Source organism: Pelmatolapia mariae, linkage group LG14, assembly GCF_036321145.2.
Source record: "Pelmatolapia mariae isolate MD_Pm_ZW linkage group LG14, Pm_UMD_F_2, whole genome shotgun sequence".
Lineage (NCBI taxonomy): Eukaryota > Metazoa > Chordata > Actinopteri > Cichliformes > Cichlidae > Pelmatolapia > Pelmatolapia mariae.
Window position 1 is genome coordinate 20,668,990 of NC_086239.1, and position 21,492 is coordinate 20,690,481.

At 40.4% G+C, this 21,492-nt stretch overlaps 2 protein-coding genes across 10 annotated transcripts in view; one reads left to right on the forward strand and one right to left on the reverse strand.

Moving 5' to 3' along the window:
• Positions 1 to 3,556, forward strand: part of mcamb (melanoma cell adhesion molecule b) — a 46,439-nt gene extending 42,883 nt beyond the window's left edge. For all 8 annotated transcript variants that reach the window (XM_063493383.2, XM_063493384.1, XM_063493386.1 and 5 more), the window contains 2 exons: positions 1,834 to 1,945; positions 2,060 to 3,556. In XM_063493383.2, the coding sequence (XP_063349453.1) occupies positions 1,834 to 1,945; positions 2,060 to 2,062 (115 nt within the window). In that variant the 3' untranslated portion in view covers positions 2,063 to 3,556. The remainder of the gene's footprint in view (positions 1 to 1,833; positions 1,946 to 2,059) is intronic.
• A 1,439-nt stretch (positions 3,557 to 4,995) lies between these two features.
• Positions 4,996 to 21,492, reverse strand: part of cbl (Cbl proto-oncogene, E3 ubiquitin protein ligase) — a 35,599-nt gene continuing 19,102 nt past the window's right edge. For both annotated transcript variants that reach the window (XM_063493206.1, XM_063493205.1), the window contains 14 exons: positions 21,085 to 21,231; positions 19,473 to 19,629; positions 16,991 to 17,112; positions 15,110 to 15,247; positions 14,318 to 14,405; positions 13,684 to 13,815; positions 13,287 to 13,505; positions 12,364 to 12,495; positions 11,361 to 11,777; positions 10,862 to 10,950; positions 10,460 to 10,657; positions 10,285 to 10,373; positions 9,684 to 9,923; positions 4,996 to 8,396 (listed from right to left, as the gene is read on the reverse strand). In XM_063493206.1, coding sequence (XP_063349276.1) covers positions 8,107 to 8,396; positions 9,684 to 9,923; positions 10,285 to 10,373; positions 10,460 to 10,657; positions 10,862 to 10,950; positions 11,361 to 11,777; positions 12,364 to 12,495; positions 13,287 to 13,505; positions 13,684 to 13,815; positions 14,318 to 14,405; positions 15,110 to 15,247; positions 16,991 to 17,112; positions 19,473 to 19,629; positions 21,085 to 21,231 — 2,458 coding nt within the window. In that variant the 3' untranslated portion in view covers positions 4,996 to 8,106. The remainder of the gene's footprint in view (positions 8,397 to 9,683; positions 9,924 to 10,284; positions 10,374 to 10,459; positions 10,658 to 10,861; positions 10,951 to 11,360; positions 11,778 to 12,363; positions 12,496 to 13,286; positions 13,506 to 13,683; positions 13,816 to 14,317; positions 14,406 to 15,109; positions 15,248 to 16,990; positions 17,113 to 19,472; positions 19,630 to 21,084; positions 21,232 to 21,492) is intronic.

Below are 21,492 nucleotides of genomic sequence, written 5' to 3' on the forward strand. Positions count from 1 at the left end.
GATCAACACAGCTGATTTAAATGGCTAAATTACCTCCTCAACATGTCTTGAAGTTCTACAGAGACCTAGTAATGAACTAATAATTTGATTCAGGTGTGTTGACCCAGGGTAATATCTAAAACCTGCAGGACACCGACCCTCGAGGCCTGGAGTTGCCCACCCCTGGTCTAGACGCTGGTGGTGATGAAGATAGGCTTGGGTTGAGCAGGGCAATTTAAGGTATGCAGAGTGGAGGGTGATTGGCAGAAAGATGATTGGACTAGAACAATGATGTCTGCATTGAGTTTTACAGCAAAAAAAGGAAGTGATGAAAAGAATAGACTATCAGCCAAACACCGGGGAAAGCAGACAGATGATAGATGACCCTTTGATATAAAAGTGTCTAAAAGGAGAAGCCAGTCAGGAAGTGTCTTAAACTGCATTCTCTCTAATGGCCTGCAGGGGGCGACAACTGCCAGTTGGTGTCTATATCCATCTTTTAGATACAGTTTGTGTTCACAGTTGATTCAAAAGTGCACTTAATAACATAAAACATTAACCTAAATGTTAAAGTTGTGAGGTGTGTTGTTCCTAAAGCCAGAGTGTGTAAAGGTTGCTCTCTGGTAAAAGGTGATATTTAATTTAGGGCTGTAGGTAACAATTATTTTAGTAACCGAGTAATCTATCAATTATTCCATTGATTAATCCAGTAATCAGATAAGAAATACTTTTCTGAGCAATAATAAATATGAGCAATAAAAAAAACAGGTTTTTCTAAACAAACTGCTCATTGGTTTCCATTTTAGAAATTGCAATGTTTTAATGCAAACATGTCAGAAAAACACGAAAGAAAACAAGCCTTTGATGACCTGCGATATTAAATTTAATTACTAAAGAAAACATTTTCTTAAATGCAAAAAATATAAATAATCTCAAGTACAGTCGAAGTCAATAAAATAAGATATGTCTGAAATCCAAACTAAGGCATAAAAAAATTTACCTTTACGCTGAGTTTTAATGGCCCATGTACATTTCTGTTGGCTTGTGAAAAAAGCTTTTGTTTTATATTTTTAAATATTAACACAATATTTTATATTATTTCACTTTCAATCTGAAAAATGTTATGAAAGACTTTAAAAAAAAATTTATAGTTCTATTACACCCCATTCCCCCCGTGTAGATTCACCCGTTTGCTGCAGGTATCGCCTCCATGGAAAAAGGGCGGCTGCCGTTCGTTTAAACATGGTATCAGACTAAGTTAATAGATCATCTGCACATTTTAATACAACTTGATGAAGTTTACTGCAGATTTTTCTCTGTGTAAAACAAAGCGGTGGATGGAGCAGCTTCAAAGTTTGCTTTTCTTTTGCTATAATTGAATCACTCGAATTACTCGATCGATGGTTGCAGGCATAATTTGATTTTTTTTTAAAGTGATGTTAGCGATACACCTGACAGAAGTATTTTAGTAATAACACCTGTGTCTTCGTAACACTACCAAAGCCATGCAGTAAAATTACAGTAATACAAACCTGGCATTGTCACAGTTTACACACATGATGCAGAAAATGCTTAAAAACACTGTGGCTGTCAGTCCCAGACCCTTCATTAAATGGATGAAGTTTAAAGTCTTTTTTAATGTGCAGTTGTGATTTTCAGAAATATTCAGCAGCACTGGGAGTACATGGTAAAATCAATACATTTACTGATGAATTTATATATATACTCATTTTATTATTTTTTGTGTGGCTTTAAAGGACACACGAAGTGACGCCCCCTTTTATGTGAGCAGGTACAATGCATAAAGCTTCAGATAGGTTCAGTTATAACTATGGCTTGTTCTTGACCCTGCAGCAGTAAGAGGAAGTCCAGCAAAGATAACATTGTGGTGGAGATGAAAAGCGACAACACAGAGGAGGCGATTCTCCTTGGGGTCAACGGAGAAAAGCAACAACCAAATGACCAAGTACATATCTAATCCTGAACTGAACTCGCCAAATCGAATGGTCTTTCTACTGAATATCAAACTTACCAGTACCCCACCCAAACTGTCTCTTTTGTGTTTGTTTGCTCTCTGCAGTAAAGGCCGATGAGCGTCTGCACGCGTGAAAGTGAGGAGGTGAGACACCGACGGCTGCTCCCGTTCTCCCCTCTCAGCCTCAGGCCCCGCTGCTGCCTTCAAGCACCCACAGCTTTTTATTCCAATCGTGACTATCAGGAGAAATGAAGTTATTCCAAGCTATGGCTTTTTCTCTTTCTGCCCTTTACGTGCCAGCTCCTCTGTTGGAATGCATCTCGAGCTTTAATGAAGAAGGTTTGAAAGTTTCATTTCAGAACTAAGAAATCTCCCTTCAACCCCAAGGAATGCCGTAGATTCTCCTCACAGTGTACTGCTGATAGTCCACAGAACAATAATTAGAGCACAAAGCCAACCAGGGACTATTTTTATACCCAAAAAAAGCATCACCTCAGGCCCCTTCAGTCACCGAAGAGCAGCCTGAAACAGCTCAGCTAATGTACATATTATTATCTATGTATATATTTCTTTATTTAAAGTAACACAATGGGGCGAAAAGAGAAAAAAAAGCAAGACTAGATAGTGTGGTGGGTTTTTGTGTTTTTTTTTAAGAAAGATAGCAAGGAGAGTTTAAGTAGATATTTTGTTTTTATTATTTTGTCTTTACACTGAATTGTTTTTGTAGCTCTAGCGATGCCTCACCTCTACAGCCAGTTCACAGCTTCACCAAATATTGGCTCTGAAAGAAAAATTTGAATCACGTATCTTTCACATTATTTTGATATCTATTCCTCTAACACTCAACTTTCCTTTCCCCAGATTGTGTATTTCACATACACAACCTGCGGAGTGTAAAGTATATTAACCAAAGTCATTTTGTGAGGCAGGTGAACAAATCTATGTTATGCAGTCCAGTTATAAATGACCGATGCCTTAGAATCTACATTCGAAGCCATTTTTGTACTGTTATATTTAATGTTCAGCGCACTGATTTCTTTGGTGATTCATGCAGGCTTCACTTCTGTAATCATTTCTTTTGAAAATTTAAAGTTGGAGGGTAAAACAGAGTATTGGTGTTTGGTGAATACACGTGGGTTCACGGCATGATGTTTCCTTCTTTATAAGAAAAAGACTTTTCTGTGTGATGAATGAAGAAATTCATGTATCGAGCAAAACTTGAAACGCTGTTGAAAACTGTTGGGTCCCAGAGAGACATCAGAATGCCCCTCAGCCTCGATGCCTTAAAACATCAACCACTCCTCATTTAAGTGTAACCAGAGCCTTTCTTTTTCATTTCGGTAACTAGACTAGACTTCACTACTGAGAAGAGGGGACTGACTTTGACTCCGCATATGCAAATCATGTTTGAAGACAGTTAAGCCTCTGTTTTGTTTCTGCTGTTGATGCGAGTGACCACTGTTCAATGTATAATGCCTTTTTAAAGACTGAAGGATAAAATATGTTATAATATCACTGAAGACATTATAACATATTTAACAACAAATCTGATTGTTTGTAGTTTTTTTTGTGAAATTCTACCAAATAAAAATGGACTGTTAAATGAACATAACTGGAAATGTGTCTGCTGACATAAAAATATGACCTTTTTTTATTTAGCCATACTACAAATCACTGCTGTGCCATGATGTGCCTCTACTCTGTAATGCTCAAAACCTTTAAAAACAAGTTAAAACTTGGTTACCTTCCAATTTACACACAGTGTAAAAACATTAGGATGGGTTTGAGCTGTCACTTGAGAAAATATCATGCTTAAAAATAAAAGAAATCAGTTATATAAAAGGTACCACTGGGAAGTATCAAGAAATTCAAAGAGAGCCGCAGAGTACAGAACGAGCGTGGCAGAGGTAGAAAGATAAAGACTCAAAGAAGATGTCATTGGAGCCCTGCACAGCGATGCAGTGTGAGTTTTCAGACCAAGAAAAACTCAACTTATGCATAAATAGACACTTTCAGGCCAGATTGAAGTTTGTCAAGAACAATCTGGAGAATGATTGAATGATACTGGAAGCACATACATTAGTCACATGAGATGAAACTAGAGATGCTGCTTATATTTGGAGAAAGAAGGGAGAGGCATACAACCAAAATAAAGCACGATGGTGGGAGTATAATGCTGTGGGGACGCTTCAGTGTGTCCGAAACTGGAAATCTTGTCTGGTCTGCTAAACATGATAGTGTGGCATTTGTGCACACAACTAAAAACATATAGCTGCTGAACATGGCGTGAATTAAATTTCCAGAATTAAATGAGTAATGTGCGACTCTCTTTTTAAGTCAAGGTGTTCTATCAAAGAAATATATTCTGATTAGTATTTTCTGCATTTTCTGATTAGAATTTAAAAGGGGAGTTCATGGACAGTGTACGCCTATAAAGCGCCTACTTGTAACATCCACACCAAAGCAGGCATGAATAAACGCATTATCCTTAGCAGTCCCTTTACAAACAGTAGGCAAGTTTATTAGGTTATATTAAAGTTTTATTTGATGATTGGTCATGTGATCTACTGGTCGGGCAGCCAAATCACATTTTGGGTTTTAATGCAATCACCAAATGCATCACAATGGAAAATGCAAGAGTATCAACTATAAAAATAGCACCAAAGCACTGAATCGGTCTGCAGTTCTGATCACTCACTGCTCCGCTTTTCAGTTTTCATCTGCTTTGCTGTTAACTTGTTTTAGAGTCTTCTCGGCCACTCCTGCCTGAGCCAAAGGATGAACTTCAAATTTCTATTTAGTTTTACCTTAAAAAGTCATTGCCAAATGGCAGCCAAGTCAAGAAAATCACTGAAGCTCGTGCACTCTGACTGGAGCTACACACAGGAAATGCCTTTTCCCCCAGTTTAAAGATTCTGTCCTTGAATTTTATGTTTTAAGGAATACAAAGCTAAATATGAAAACACACACACACACACACACACACACACACACACGCTTGTGTAAACAGAGGAAAGAGACACCTGAAGGCTTTTGCTTGTCATTTTATTAACAGCACTGTGCATACTTCCAAATCGATATGAGCTTTAAAAACCTTTTTTTTTTTAAAAAAAAAGAAAAAAAGAAAAGGAAAAAAGCTTTTTACTGTTGAGAAGCAATGCAGCCATGTGGAACAGCTGCTCCCTCTTCTGGCAGATAACTGAAATACCCCTGGTTAGCATCAAGCTCAGAGTCTGAGCACTGATCAGGGAAAGGCAAACATACACAGAAAAGCTGAGTCCTTTCACAGATGAGTGCTCTCTACTCATGAATGAGGCCTGATGAGGCTGAAGAAGCATAGCGGACAGATTAATACAAGAAATACCGCATCATTTTGCCTTCGGAGACCAACAGGTACACATCTATACCAACAAACGCTCTTCCAAAAAACATCTAAAAAACAAAAACATATGGCACTGCTCACTGAATTATTCACATAAGTAAACAAATCCTTTGGAACAAAATACATGTACAGGAATGCAAAATGAAATATAACAGCCATTTTTTTTTCCTCTTTTCATATCTAACTCTATACAATTTGCTTTTCTTTAGAGTGACAGTATCAAAGCACAAACTGGTATAATGTGCAAAAACAAAACCAACGGTAAATAATACATGACAATGACATGCCATCCTTAATATATAAACACACACTGGTACAGTATTGATGATATGAGGGGAGCTTCCTGTCCATTTAACATCATTCAAGAAGTTTCTCAAGGCAACTAGGAAGAGTAAAAAAGCCCAAAATGAAATAAAAGAGGGCGAGACAGCACAGACAAAGCTTCCAGTCAACACGCAGAGACACCCAGAATAAGACAGGGCTGACTTACACGATGCACGCACTCCCAGGGTGGGTGAAAACCCCCCAAAAAACATTCTTCATATGCTGGGAGAGGTTCAGTCAGTGTACCTAGAAGCTGCTTGGATGAATTCCTCATAATGCATTTGTAATTAGTACCTGGAAATGAAGCTGCTGTCTTTATAGACCTGCAAACACTGGAAATAATACAAAAAAAAAACAAAAAAACAACTAATGTGCAAGTTATGACAAACAAAAATGAGTAATAGGCTACTTGTGTGACTTCATTACGCGGAAACTTTTGGCTACATGTCACCTGGATGAACAGACAGCTGGACAGGTGAGCTGCTGTCTATGGCAATATGAGTCTCTTCTGGGTTTTTTTTGCTTTTTTTTTTTTTTTTTGGACAGACAAGGTGAACACCACTTGTTCAGACATACATTATTATTCCTGAGTTAGCTCTTACAGTCGGCCCAAACACTGATTTTCTGTAGACTTGGGGGGGTGCGCCAACAAACCCATGAGCCTACGATTAAAAAGCCTCGGCAGTCGCTCCCTTTCAGCAGGACGAACTCCTGCAGAGGAAGGAAACCGATGTGAAAGAGAAGCTTGAATCTGTTGCAAAACGTCTGGTTTCCATGCCCAGAACATTTTGCTTGCGATATTACTGTTCCTCTACAGATTCTACTTACAGAGAGTATATTTTATATTTATATATACACGTTAAGAAAAAAAGAAAAGAAAAAAGAAAAACACTGAAGATTTGCGACCTGATAGAGCTGCATGCTCACAAGTCGCTTGTACTTTCAAGTATGCTACATTACGGACTAGAGAAACACATGATACTGTCACTTTAAAGAAGCAGAATGACGGTTAAACACAATATTCACAATTGTACATTGAAGTCTTAATTGTTTAGCACTAACAACAGTAGCAGCAGTGAAGCACTTCTGAATTAATTATAATAACAATATTTATGATCATATTACAATAATATATTATCAAAGTAAAATCAACGACTTTTTTTGTTGTTGTTTTTGTAACACCGGACTGAGCTGGAGATAGAAATCTGAACCAGTCAGCCTACAAGTTAGTCAAAAAAAAATAAAAAATAAAGAATAAAAAAACAATAATAATAATAATAAAAAAAAAAAAAAAGCGTTCAGCCGCCACGGATCACGCAACACTAGCCTGTCTGGTACTGCAGGGGCGTCAACATTAGTACGTCCTCTAATCTCACTGCCAGGCTCTACAGCTACACTGGGCCCTGACACACAAGTTCGAGCAGTAGTACGTTTACAGAGCACGAGTCTTGAGTACACCGAGTGTAATTCCACATTCATGTTGTACAGGAACAGGGGTTCGTTTTAAGAGCAGGCCATGAGGTGTAGGTCTGGCAGGCACACGCGCGCACACACACACACACGCACACACACATGCAGAGCCAGCAACAGTCCAGACCTGAAACCATCTTCATGCTACTTTGAAAAAAAACAACACGACAAAACAAGCACGGTTTCTAAAACAAAAAAAGTACCAAAGCAACAGTTAATCGAAGGCCATAACAGACTGAATTCCAAATGAAGAAGCTCTGCGGCATGTTTTTTTTTTTTTCCTTTTTTCCTTTCTTTTTTCCCCCCAAACTGCTGCTGACCAACAAACCCGGGTGAGGAAGACACCCCGACTCGTCCTCACCCCGTTACAGAAATCTCCCGACCGACTCTTTAACCTGGTCCCATCTGCCCTTTTTTTGCCTGTACCAACCGTGACCCCCAAAGCTGCGATCATTTTCACATACTATATATGCACGTACTGTATATATTACACACATTTAATATATATTTACTCATATATTAAATTTTCATATAGACATACATTTTAGTTTTATTTGTGAGGTGTTGGTTACATTTTCAGCAAGAGGCTTCAAAATGAAAGGATAAGAATCTATCTCTCCGAGATTCCTACAGAAGCCTTGCAATTATACGGCGTTCCATTATTTGTCGTTGCTCCGCACGGGATGAGTCCTGCAGAGATGTTGTTGAAAACTAAGAGGCCGGCTGCAGCAGTTCAAAGAAGGCCAGACACTGTGAAAGCGCATGGAGTGCAGGGCGAGAGTCCCGAGACACTGCGAGCTTGCTGGAGTAACAGCCAGTTAAAAAATCCACAGGGGCGTAGGGTGTCAGCCAGCACTGGAGCTAGTGCTGCAGGCAGTGGCTTTGGGTTTTGGGCTGGTCTATGCCAGCCTAAACCAAACCAGGCTGGGCCAAGCTAGGCAAAAGAGAGCAAACAGGAGAGAGGCGGGAGGATGTGCTATGTGAGAATGTGCGCGGTAGAGGGAATGGAGACAAATTCGCGCAGGATGTTCTTGGCCATCTCGATATTGTTCTGTGCAATCATCAGTGCTTTCTGGATGTCGTGCTGAGTGTATCCCTGACTCATTAGGTGCTCGATCTCACTACTGATTTGTGGGTTGGCTTCTCCTCCTGTTGCCCCGCCGCCGAACGGAGTGGGGGGGACTGGGCTGGCCCGACGCTCGGAATTGATTCGTCTGGGAAGGGGCTTTGGAGGTCTCTCTGGTGCCTCCATTGGATCTGGGAAGGCTGAGGAAATGGGAAGAGTGAAATCAAAGGGTCTGGCTTTGGTGGAATGAGAACCAACATAAACTAGTTTTAAACATAACAGCCAGTGTGGGTCAAAGACAGAAAATAAAACTGCTGGAAATAATGTGGAAAAAAGATCTTGATCACTGAGGTAAGGTATGAACTTTTTATCTTAACACACATTTGATGTCCTTTCCAGTGTAGTGGCTTTCAATAAACCAGTCATAAGGGTTCAGCTCGAATCTCAAAGTTAATCAGACTGTGTGAGCACTCTTTGATTGATCCTTAGACATGAAGACTGAAGATGGGAACAATCAGTCACTCTGCAATCATCCTCCAGCAGTAAATGTCAAGTCACAACAGAGGCCAGGACATAATGAATACAGTCTCATTCAGCCAACACCTGAACACTTAAACTCAGAGGTGGTGCTTCTAACACGGAGTCTCTCCTAAGTGATCTAAAACACTGCTCCCTTTCGTGAATCTACTCTCTGCTTTAACTTCTTTCTCCAGACCGCGTTGTGTCTGCTGAGGCAAGTACTGCTGTGTTAGCTCCTCGCAGTCTGTGGAGGAAGACGTCTGTGTGGTCACTACGGGTTTCTGATGACACAGCAGGTCATCCCACATCAGGTCGTTTCCACCATTCTGAGGACATCGCTTTGGATTAAAAAAAAAAACTATTTTAAGGTCACTAATGTAACGAAACAGCTCTCTGTAATTACTGGTCTTTACTTTTCTTTGAATCTGCACGCACCCACACATGCAGATGATGTGCAGTAAAAGAAATCAATTCATGACAATCAAAGTCCAGAGCTGAGTCTAATATTAACTTCAGAGCGCTTCTGGAAAATCTGCATGTTTGGCCCCAGACCAGGAAGCAAAATGCTTTAGCTGACTTTTCAGGCTGTGATCTGGTCAAAGAACTTTTGGACGTCGAGTTATTGATTCATCAGCAGTTTTTGCTGATTTTGAGCCAGAAAGGACGTGAAGGCTGTAGTTATAAAATTGCTATATACAAGTGATTTTAAGAGACAGGCACAGTTTCCCTGCAGCTGCTGTCCCAGATGTAAAAAACTCAACACATTTAAAATGTCAAAGCACTTAGCAGAAGTCTATATTTAAGCAGGATAAGCTGAATAACAGATGAAATGCAAATAGAAATACAACATTAAAATCACCTGTGGAAAGCATGGGTATGTTTATTGATAAAGAACCCAAATCATAGTAAAGAGAAAAAAACAAAACAAAAAACTCCACTTTTTTTAATCAATAAACTGTTAAACTTACGCGCTGTCGCTCCAGCGTCCGCATCTAGAGAAAGACGATTGAAAGCTGCTGCAGCACATAATGAGGAGGATGAAGAAGATGAAGACAAAGACCCCCCCATTTCTGAAAGGGTCCGTCGGGCGGGAGGCAAAGGCAGTCGGGGTTTTGGGAAATCGTAGCCGTTCTCCTCCTCTTCCCCGTCGTCAGCCTCATGGTCTCTGGGACCGTTACTCACTGGTTGAGGGGGCAAATCTGAATAGTCTGAAAGGAAATCAGAATATGACAGCACATCAAACAGAGAGATTAAAAGTTTAATACATGCTTGAGACCTTAACCTGTTTAATTTCATATAGTTAAGATTGTCTAAAACAGTTTCAGATAACTCACAAGTGCAGTCAGAAGTATAATTCACATTTATGTCAATACAAAGGTGTTTTTTCCCCAGGATGTGCAATGGTGGTTTTAGCAAATAAATAAAACTTCAGAAAATCCAGATGAGGCTTGTCTGATTAAAACATAAGATTTTTGCATATTCAAAGTATTACGTGAAAGTGAATTGCTCTGAACACTGCACACGGCCCCGCCCCACAAAGCCTAGCTGAGATTAGTGGGTCACAAATACCTGAATCTCTCGCTTGTTGTGACCTGGGCTGGGCGTTGAACATGGCTTCATACATTTGGAGTGAATGAGGTACATCGTCCAGAATCAGCCTGCAAGGCCAAAAGCAAAAATAAATCAACAGTGACAGTTTATTTTTCTTATGTGCTGCGAGAGAGTAATAGAAAGGCCTGAGTACCGTGTGTTCAGTGCAGAGGCCTGGGTCTGTGTCGGGACTGCTGACACGGGCTGTGGGGGTCTTGAGATTGGTGGGGTCTCCCCCATGAGTGGAGTCGGGATGGGGGGCAGAACGGGCCGAGAAGAGGGGATCATGTACTCATCATCACTGTCGTGTCCTTCATCTCCTCCTGCTGGCCTGGCTGTAGCTGGGGACGCTCTGCAATCAGTTCCAAGAATATTATTTATTAAGCACCATTTATATTATGCAAAATGATCCTTAAAAAAGGTACTGAGTATAAATCAACTTCAAACAAGGTAATTTGTACAGCTTTGCGATTGCAAGTAAGCACAGAGCATGTAAGTGATTCAGGAAAGACAAGATCCACTCCACTGAGATGCTTTCAGCAGCACTGAAACGTACCTGTTTGCCAGTGCATAAATGGCGTTGGCTGAGACAGAAGGTTTGACTCTGGGGTTGTCGTAATCTTGACCAACTCCCGTGGAAAAATTCTGAAAAGGAAACAAAAGATGGCATCTTAGAAACACTAAAGACAAATATTTTTATAGGTAAAACTAAGAACCAGAAATAAATTAAACGCATTAAAGGCAGCTCTTAGGATTTAGACCTGCACAGACATGCTAGTAGTAAGGTAGAAGACGTATCAGAATACAGTGGAACCAAAGACTTTAAACTCTCAAAAAAGACTAGGCTGGCTCATCCAAAAAGTAAAAAGCCAACCTTAACTAATGTCATCGTCACTGTTTTTGTGATAGATAACATAATTTACTGGAATCCATGTAAACAGTATTCTGAATAATTTCGGTTTTGTTTGGACAGTTAGTAATAACTTTAGTGATGTGTGTGCCAGCAAATGAATCAAACGGCAGTTGAGTGTGCTGTGTTTTGTGGTTGCTCTGACCAGCTGGTGGTCCAGACTGAGGGAGCTGTTGTTCTGCGAGTCTGAGCGAGCGTCCATGGCGGAGGGCAGTGCCAAGGGGAGGGAGTGCCTATTGGAGAGTTCCCTGACACCTGCTCGGAGGTCCCCGCCCAGACAGGGGAATTGGGTGGACGAAGAGGATACCGAAGAGGATGACGAAGAGGAGGTGGGAGCCTTGGGAACCGGCCTTGAGGTCCAGTCAGACAGGGGCCGGTTTGGGGGTGTAGGAGGGAGTTTATCGCGAGGTGGCTCCCCGGGTGTGCTGGGTAAGGGCCGCCTCTGAAGCCGTCCATCAGGGGCTGCCCCGGCTGTGTGGGGGCGGTCCGGAGGAGGGGGAGGGGGGAGATCACGCAGTGCTGGGGGAAGGGGAAGAGGCTTGTCTTTGTGATGAGATGGTGCCTGGAGGGAAAAACCAAGGAGGAGGGATCTCAATTAGACTACATGCGATATTAATGTGAAACCAAAGAAAGCTCTGTGCTGTTATCTTCTGTGCTGGAAGTAATCCATTTAGCAAGAAAGCCACTGTTTATGCATTAGTCATCATTTCCAACAATACATGCAACTTAGATGAACAACACCGAGCAAAGATGCTGTTTATCATGTGCAGAATAATCAAGCTTTTCATCTGCAGTTTCATTTTATCTACATTTAAAAGATAATAAAAATGTGGAAATATGGCAGTTTCCCAGAGAAGGAAATCTGAACATAAAATGCCCTGATTATTGTGACCGTCATTTTTAAATTCCTTACCTGTATGAACGAGCATTATGCGTAGGTTCTTCCGAGCGCATAGCTAGTCTATTTTTCAATTTTAGGCTTTTCCTCCTCCCCCTTCTTACCTGCTCTGACTCTGGACCCACCACAAAAGTTGAGTAGATTAGGATTAGGCACCCAGTAAGGCATGACACACTCTACTGTACATAGACTGGACATCAATATTAGACTTGTAAGTTTTTAAAATCCCTTCTTGTGTACATTTAGTTACCTTACTGCTGACTCCAGGGCTGGAGGCACCAGGGGGGTTGGGAGGTCTGTGCGGTAATAGGTCTAGTCTGGGAGGCACCGGGGGAAGAGAGGACTGAGGAGTCCCAGACATAGGTGATGGGGGACGCTCCACCTGGATGACGCACAAAAGAGCCAAACACAGATTTCATCTGATCAGCATTATTCAAACACAATCAGACGGAGTCAAATTGCCACTTCTCATTTTGCAAATATCACAAATCTCCTTTCATATCTCTGCAATAACTTCAGGCCAACTGAAAACTCTGATAACCTTATAAGGTTACTTTACAGCACTGTCCAATATTAGAGCTTTATTTTTTCTGCAGTTCCTCAAACGTATCTTGTTTCAACACAGATGAAACAAACAAGTACGCACAAGAAATGAGTAAATATAGAGTAAATGGTCAAAGAGGTCAGGCCAGCAATCAGAGCCAAAGAAATTCCCGGGACCACATCAAAGTGTGTATGATCTCAGGTATTCGCCTGCTCTATAAACAGATTAATGCACACAGAGTTTCTCAGAGGTACATAAAAGATGTAAGACAGGAGAATGCCCCACATATCAAATACAAAGAGGCACAAAAAGCTGCTACCTTGGTGCCATGAAAGATGGAGATGAAAGACTTTAGATAGGAGATGTGAGCTTGAAGCTCACAAGAAGTGAAAAGGCCAGGGCAGGGAGCGTTTCATCTGCACAGGGTCTCTCAGAAAAGCAGGAGATAAGAGGACAGCAGGAACCTGTGAGGTGCACTCTGGGTGTTAAGTGTCTCCACGTTTTATGAATAGAAAAAGACCAGAATAGCTCACCCAGTGCCACGACTGGAAACTTTGAGTGAAGTGAACTTTTTTTTTTCTTCTTCTTTTTTTTTTAAAAGTCAAGTCCAACTCCTGTCACCATCTTACCTTTGTGCAGGCAAGTTTGCTCATTATTAGATGAGGGTCTTCAAGTCTGTCATCATCATCATCGTCGTAGCTGGGTGAGGGTGCACCCTCAGCCCCAAATGTGCTCTTGCAAGACCCTCCGCTGTTGTCCTTTGGGTCAAAAGGATCCACAACTATCGGCTCCGTACCCTTAATCTCACAGCGACAAAAGGGACATCCTGTTCCCTGACCTTCTGACTCCTGCAACACAGGCCAAAAGGTAGATGGTTAGAGCATGCAGAGATGAGAAAAGGTTTTTTTTGTGTCTGACATGTCTGAATAAAAGAGCACTTCAACAGACAGTTCACTTCTCAACAGGTTTGAGTTATGACACATGAACAACCCACACAAACCCCCTTGTATACACCCACTCTTGTACCTGCCAGGCAGTGAGACAGGAGGTGCACATGAGATGACCACAGGGCTCAATCTTCACATCCTTGTCGTTCTCGGCACAGATCTTACAAAGCTGGAAAGTGGAGCCCATCTCACAGTACAGCTCATATTGTTCCTGCGGGGAGAAAAAAAACCCAAAACATGACAAGACAGTAACATCATACAGGAACAACAGCACCTGAGATCCTTTTGAAAGAAAAAAAAAGGAGAAAAAAAAGCCTGGAAGGATCTGGAGCGATAGATAGTTGCGGGGGTGTAGTTTGAGTTTCAGTCCAGTGGCTGCAAAATGAGTCTGTTCATTGTACTTACAAAATTCTGAGAACATTTATGAGTCTGAAAAGATCTTCTACAGTATTTAAAACAAAGTCATGAATAAAGATGTTGATAATACTCAAAATTCTTTAGGACTCCCGCTGAATGCACTGCTGTAAGAGTGTGATCAGTACTGGATCCCATTTATTGGAACCAATCTTATTAACAGATGTATAAATTGTTTAAATACTTTGTTTAGTCATCCAAACGTAACAAACCATTTTAACACTACAATAAAATAAAAAGCACACAAAAAACCCAAATGCACAGGGTTTTCAAGGGTCTTAGAAGAAGGCTGCTCTGACCTGGGTGACTTTGATATGGTCTTGAGGCGAAGGCTCACACAGTCCTGTCAGGTCAGGATTTTGAGTCCGGCCATCAGGGAATAAATAGCTGCAGATGCAGAGACACAACAAATTAGTAAATCTATATAAAGTATCCCTGGGTATTTTGGCAGGTATTTTAATTTAGAAGTAATGATCATTATTAGTTACTGCAATTATGTGGCATGTATACCCAACAGGCTGCAGTAATGAAAACATCTGTTCAGTCCATTCATTCGCTACGAGTTTGTGCATATACAATACGTGAGTGTTTTCTATATGAGTCAGACTCTGTAATTACCATTTGATAAATGTTTCGAAGATAGAGGCGATACAGTTTATAAGCTTTGAAAAGTTTTCAAGATTTCCCACTTGAAATCACCATTTGATTACATGGTGGAACGGACCAACTATAGCTGTTATTAAACAAAGGAATCAGTGCTGGCTTAAAAAGATGAGTTTTACGCCAGTCAGCTAAATCAACAACTCTATTGTGGTTAGAACACTGGAATGATGGGAACATGTAAAATGATATGTCTGAATTGGCTTAGAGCAAATCTCACACACAAAACTGTGCAAGCTTTGTAGGAAGAAAGGACAGAACACGAGAAAGAGAAAAAGAGGCGCTCTGCAAGTAAAAATTACATCGAATCAAGGGAATCAAGACTGTGAACCAGTGACAAAGACAAAAAACAGAAGCTCAGAGGTCTGGATGGAAAGCTGCAAGAAAATGACATGATTTTAGTGAGGCTCACAAAATGCCAGTTGACTTACAATCCTTCCCTGAAACCATCAATGAGAGCCTGGAAGAGGGGTTTATTATGGGGAATGGTCTGGAGTATATTTCCATCTGCAGTCACGTAGCCAATAGCCCACTGGCCCAGTCTTGTGCAGCTCAGTCGGAAGATGTAACTGAGAAGAGAGGGAAATTGTAAATAAGAAGAGCTCGAATGGTGTTAAATGGTCAGATTTAACTCTGAAAAAAGTAATAAAATACGATGAGATGAAGTAGTAGTAGTAAAAGGGCAGCAGTGGCTGCAAAATGTGCACAAGAAATACCTTCAAGTAAGCACAATCCAAATGAAAATATGCAGGCTGCATAATAAACATGCATAACAGAATGTGGCAAAATCAGCTACTTTTTCTAATGTGCATTTTCATTACAATACTGAACACACATATACATAAATATATACTAGATCATGGGATACACATCACAGATACACACATTACATTCCGTGTATATAACACATTATTGAAACATTAAAGCAGCTGCGTTTACACCATTGCCGTAGTTACCATTTGACGTTGCTAAAGAAGACAACTGGGACAGAACTGAGTGTAGGAATGACAAACAGAGACACAAAACCCATCACTGCTTATCAAAATAAAAGATCAATAACTAACATCAACTGCAACTGGACTAATACTGGTTCATAAGAATGACACTGTTGTGGAGCTGGAGGTGAATGTACAGCATGTTAGATCAGATAAAAATAGCCATTTGTGCCGTGGGATGGACAGTGGAAAGGCAAGAACAAAACTGAAGAGATGGACTACTCCCCCCCCCCCCAATATGCACTTCTCTAGTTAACTGCACAAGCTGACCAATTTGTATACATAAATGAAAAAAAAAGGAGACAGCATAAATAGGCTTGCTCATTAAAAATTGGCAAGACTAAGTGTTGGTCACAGCCTCGATGTTTAGAACAGAACTGTTGTACCCATAGTACCAACAGCATTCTCTTAATGACACACAGTAATTTAGAGCGTCAAAAACGCTGCACTCACATCAACCAGTAACTACTGCTCCAATGTCAACGTGGCCCTACATGGGCCAGGCCTGAAGAGTGACATCAGCTTTCAGCATACAATCAGGCCATTGATGCAAGGTACCAGTGCCATGCTGCCCTGGGTTCCTCACACACAAACCAAAACACACGAACACACAAACTTTTACATTAAGTGTGAGTGAATCTGGCATTAAGGTTAAAACTGTGCCCTCTCTGTCCTCTACCAGGGACAAAAATAGGATCTAGGTGCAACTATCCAGTTGCCAATAGACAGAGTGATGATTTGATGTGTGAGACGTGTGTCTAATAATGGACAGAATCATGTTGCTCAGTGCTAAAATATATGCAGATAGAAAACTAAACTGTAAAAATACATGCAATGAAAGGTCAACGTAATGGTAGAGACATTTTGGGTATGAACTGCATTTAAAAATAGGCAGTTATGCTTTATGTATGCACTGCACTGTGCAGTGAATATGCGTTCTGTGTAGGGCTGCATGAATAGCAAAACAAGGTTTTTTGTTTTGGCCCCGTGTTGCATATTCCGCTTTTGCACCCAGCACCACGCCATTTTTCACCAAATTGTGCAATATGTCCAAGCAAAGATCTACAGACTACAACAGACTGTAAAGTTACCAAGCAACCACAAGGTGGTACTGGTAAAAAGAAATGGTGATGCTAGATTAGGTTCCTATACAATTAGCACTTTTTCCCCTTTCCTTTTAAAGAAAAAAAAGAAAATATATATATCTATATATACATATAAAAATAAAGCTAATGCTTTATGAACCATGTTACACATTCAGTGTTGATGAATATTTTACGAAGTGTGGTGTGGATGTCTGGTATCATGATATCTCACCTGCCAGGCTTGTGAATGAACTTTTGAAGCCGAGCTTTGACCTCATCGTAGGTGAGGAAGGCCATGTACCCCGGGTGAGTAACTGCCAAGCTGTTCCAGTTCCGCAGCAGGGATGACCAAGGCTACACACACACAGAGAAAGTGAGTCATCTGATGTGTGAATGTACATGGCAGTAACAGAATGAGCACAGCAAGAGTGAAATATATTGCATCACTGGTGATATTCAAGGTTTAAACAACTGTTCGGCAAACCTCATTGTGATGTACAATGACCGGGATCAATCTGTGCAAAAAGGTATTTTAAGCAAAGCAACTCATTTGGCACCACCTGGAGTCACAGAATGAAGACTCATAGCCTTTAGTAGACTGCTTTCCATAATGTACATTAAAAAGAGAGAGAGAGAGAGAGAGAGAGAGAGAGAGAGAGAGAGAGAGAGAGAGAGAGAGAGAGAGAGAGAGAGAGAGAGAGAGAGAGAGAGAGAGAGAGAGAGAGAAAGGAAAAAAAAAAAAAAACCCTGGTTTATAGGAGCTCATGTTTCTTTCTTTAAAGGCGACTTGACCCACATCCAGAAATGCTCACAATAAGTAGTAAAAATTTAACATGAAGAAGAATAGGGAGAGAAAAAAAAAAATCATGCTACTCCACAGCACACTCACTGAATGCATGCTGTGGTGAGTAGGTGGTTCCGCAATTGCTATCGTTAGTCTGTCTGATGTGTGAAAGGAAGCATTATTAACACATATGACACTTAACGTGAGCTGCAAAATTGAGGAGATGCAAACATGTTAATGGAGACCCATCCAATCCTCTTTCAGCGTCACAATAGTTGCCCAAATGAAAACCTAACACTGCCAGTTGCCTAGTCCAGATCCAGCTCCACCCTCAATCTAACCTTAATCACAGAGAGGGGGAGCTGGACGAGGTCCAGCGCCGCCCATTTGGCTCTGCAATAAGCAGCACTTAACACAGGAAGTGACAAGTCAAAACTGTCTCCTCTGGACTCAATATATTTTATCACATGTCTGTTGTATGCTTTAGTATTTTTTTTCCTAACAGACTGCCTAAATAAATGCAATAAAGTCTGATGAGTAAGGTTATATCCAGCAACTGTACAATTACTTTTCAGGTACATCTTAATGGCATTTGAAGGGCAACTCATCCTAAACCACTCCGTTTTCACCTAACTGCACTAAGAATGCATGTTTTCTTATATGTGCCCATTTATAATCAAATCATAATTCAGCCTAAAGATATTGCATGGAGAGATGAGATATCTGAGAGGGCTTTTAAAGCAATATTTAAAAAAAAACATAAAAAAAATAACAGTCTGCTGCATATCAAGGACAGAGCTTAAAATGGCCACAGGCTCACTTCCTCTTCTGAGTTTGAGGACATTTAGAGGAGGACATTTTTGTAAGAGGGAGTGCCATAGGAAATGTCTGTAATCTGTTTAGGCTTCATTAAGCCTGTCAGTAACATACACATAAGTAGGGGTGATGTCACTGAGGAATAAACATTAGCTGTTGCATACAAGAAATTATGGTTCACTCGAGAGATCAGTGGTTCTCATTTGATACAGTTTTAATTGCAATGCTGATGCAAAGAACTTGTACTACATAATACAGATACGCCCTGAAGAAGGTAGATAAACGCATCCTTTGTGCTCCCCTTCCCAATATCCTTTGCTTTTTTCTTTTTATCTGTCCTCATTCTATACTTAGAGAAATTTCAAAAGTGCTGTGCAGCACCTGCACACCAGAAGTATATGACAAAATGGCACAGAAACAAATGCGCTGCTTCATGATTGTGAAATATAAATTGTGGGTTGCATTTAGCCCTTTACCTCTGACACAGGATGCAAGTAGACAACCAGTAATATGAGCTATAAAACACAGTTAATTTAGGGGATAGCAAAATAAAACAGTTTAATTTCTTAACCTCTCAAAGATTTCATGTCAAAGAAATTCTACTTCTACTATTCTACTTTCAACCTTGCTACTTATTACTTTTCTGGAAGTAATAAAATACCTCAGGGAAGCACATTTAATGACTCCTTGAGAAAGATCGCAGTGTCGCTCTCTAGCACAAACCGACTTATCTAGGCCACATGATGCGACAACAGATGCCTATTAAAGAGTGCAAAATAATTCCCGAACACATCCTTGTGTACTGGCTGAGCAGAGAAGAAGGAAACTTTCATCGTCAGTGCTGTCTGACAGTGTATATACGTCAACAGACATCCTGCTAATAAGTTGATAGAGTTAGCTGGAAAAAAAAAGATGCGGCTGATTAGTTTAAGTTCATTATGTTCTGCTTAAATGAAATTTGTTTCCTAGACCAAGGCTAACAAACCCCTAGGAATTACTCTCTATCTTGGTCTTTTCTGTCTCTCTCTTCCTTTGCACATTTCTGCTTTCATTAGCTCAGGAGACCACTATAAAACAAAGAGAAAGATGCAGTGTGCATCTGTGTGATATCTACCTGAAATAGCCTGGTGAATATGTCAAACTCAAAGACGGAGATGTAGTCATTGCAGGTTAGATCTATGGTGGACTTTAGGGCCATAGCCTCCAGCCCAGAGCTGATGGGATGAAACTCATGGAGAGACTGACGGAATACCTTCCAAGGCACAATGGTTCTGTAACACACAAAAACACACATTGGATGATGACATCCCCTCAAAAAAAAGTGTAATAAAGCATCAAAAATTCAAACCTCATAAATAATGATTCTTAAATGTAGGCTACCTGCATGCTGTCTTGCACAATCAAGGTAAAGGTGCAATAACAGTTTTGGTTTTAACTTGTGAAATGCTACATGCATTTCACAAGAGCATTTTACAAGTTATGGTTGGTATGTCTGCATCTAACACGCAACCCATACCTCGAAATGCAGCCATGAATAGCCTGTGTGTAAAACCTACAGTGATTAACATCTGATAAAGAGGAAATGCTATTATATTCAAGTCATCTTTGTACTGGACACAAATATGAATCTGATGTGAACTTTTAAAGAGACAGCAACGAAACATGCAAATAAGATGAATTTCACAGCCCTTTGACCAACATTTTTAATATACTGAACTTTGCAATATTTACGAATCCCTTTTCTTTTAGGGAAAAATTACGCATACACACTAACAATTGTTCTCTAGGATGATTACATCCCCTTGGTATCTGACTTGTCTGTGTATATAGTGACTGATTAACCAAAATGTGCGCACAGAACATTAGTTGTGTCCATAGTTGCATGTGAATAAATCCACAAAAAGACATTAGTGTTCTTTAGTCACTGGACCAACATTTGTCCCAGGGAAGATATTCATTGTCTGATTTCTGTGAAAGAAGGCAAAACCTTTTGCTCTCAGATGTTCCACAGAGTCATGTGAGAGAAAAAAAAAAAAGACCTTTCCTCAGCAGTGCTCAGCAATCCTGTGAAAAACGGAAAATACCCCATGATTGAACAACTTGTAGAACCACCTTTAGCACCAATAATTGGAAGTAATCTTATTTTTTCTCTCACATTGTTGCAGAGGAATTGGCCTGCTCTTCTTTCCGTCGCCTCAGCACACTGAGGTTTGTGGGTATTTATGAATCCACAGCTCTCTTAAGGTCCCACCACAGCATTTCAATCAACCTGATGTCTTGAATTTGACTGGGCCATTACAACACCTTGATTTGCTGCTTTGCTTGTTGTGATCATTACCCTGTTGTGCGACCTCACATATGACTCTAGAATACTTTGATACACAAATGAGTTCGTGGTGAGCTCGGTAACTACAACGCATCCGGGTCCTGTAGCTGCAAAATAAGCCCAAATTATCATCCCTTTTATAGAGCTGATCAAAGTTGCTGATAATCAATAAATCTAGTTCATTTGAATGGCTGCTATTTATCCTCTCAACTCCTGTGGAAGGGAGCACTTAGTTTTTCACAGAACTACACAGATTCTCTTTTCACATGACCATATATCTTCTTACCGATTTGCACTATTGAATTTCCTTTTTACAATTTAAAAGTGACTCTTCAAGTTTCCGGGAACCACTATGATAATACACAAGTGTATGTAAAAGATAACACACAAATGTGCTTACTTATCCCCGAAGGCGCGTCTCCAAAACTCTGCAGCATCTGCCTTAGTGATGCGGAAGTTGTCACCCTGAAACAGACCATTGGGGAAGATGGCCTTCAGCTCAGCCAGCATGTGGCTGAAGATCAAAGACAGCTTGGTAAGATTCCTCCTGTGAAAGTCAGGAAAAGAGGGAAGACTGTCAGATTTAACATGTTAAACATTGAATTACTGTTAGATGTTCACCAGACCGTGCAAAGGCCTCAAGAGAGAAATGCTGAGTAACATTAGTAACTTATTAGCATCACAGCTGGATTTTATTCAGATTATACCGTGTGTATTATTTACCATAGTTGGAATTTCCAGAAAACAAAATCTGATTCTTTGAAATTCAAAAGTGAAACACCAAATACACAACCTCAGTGTCAACTAT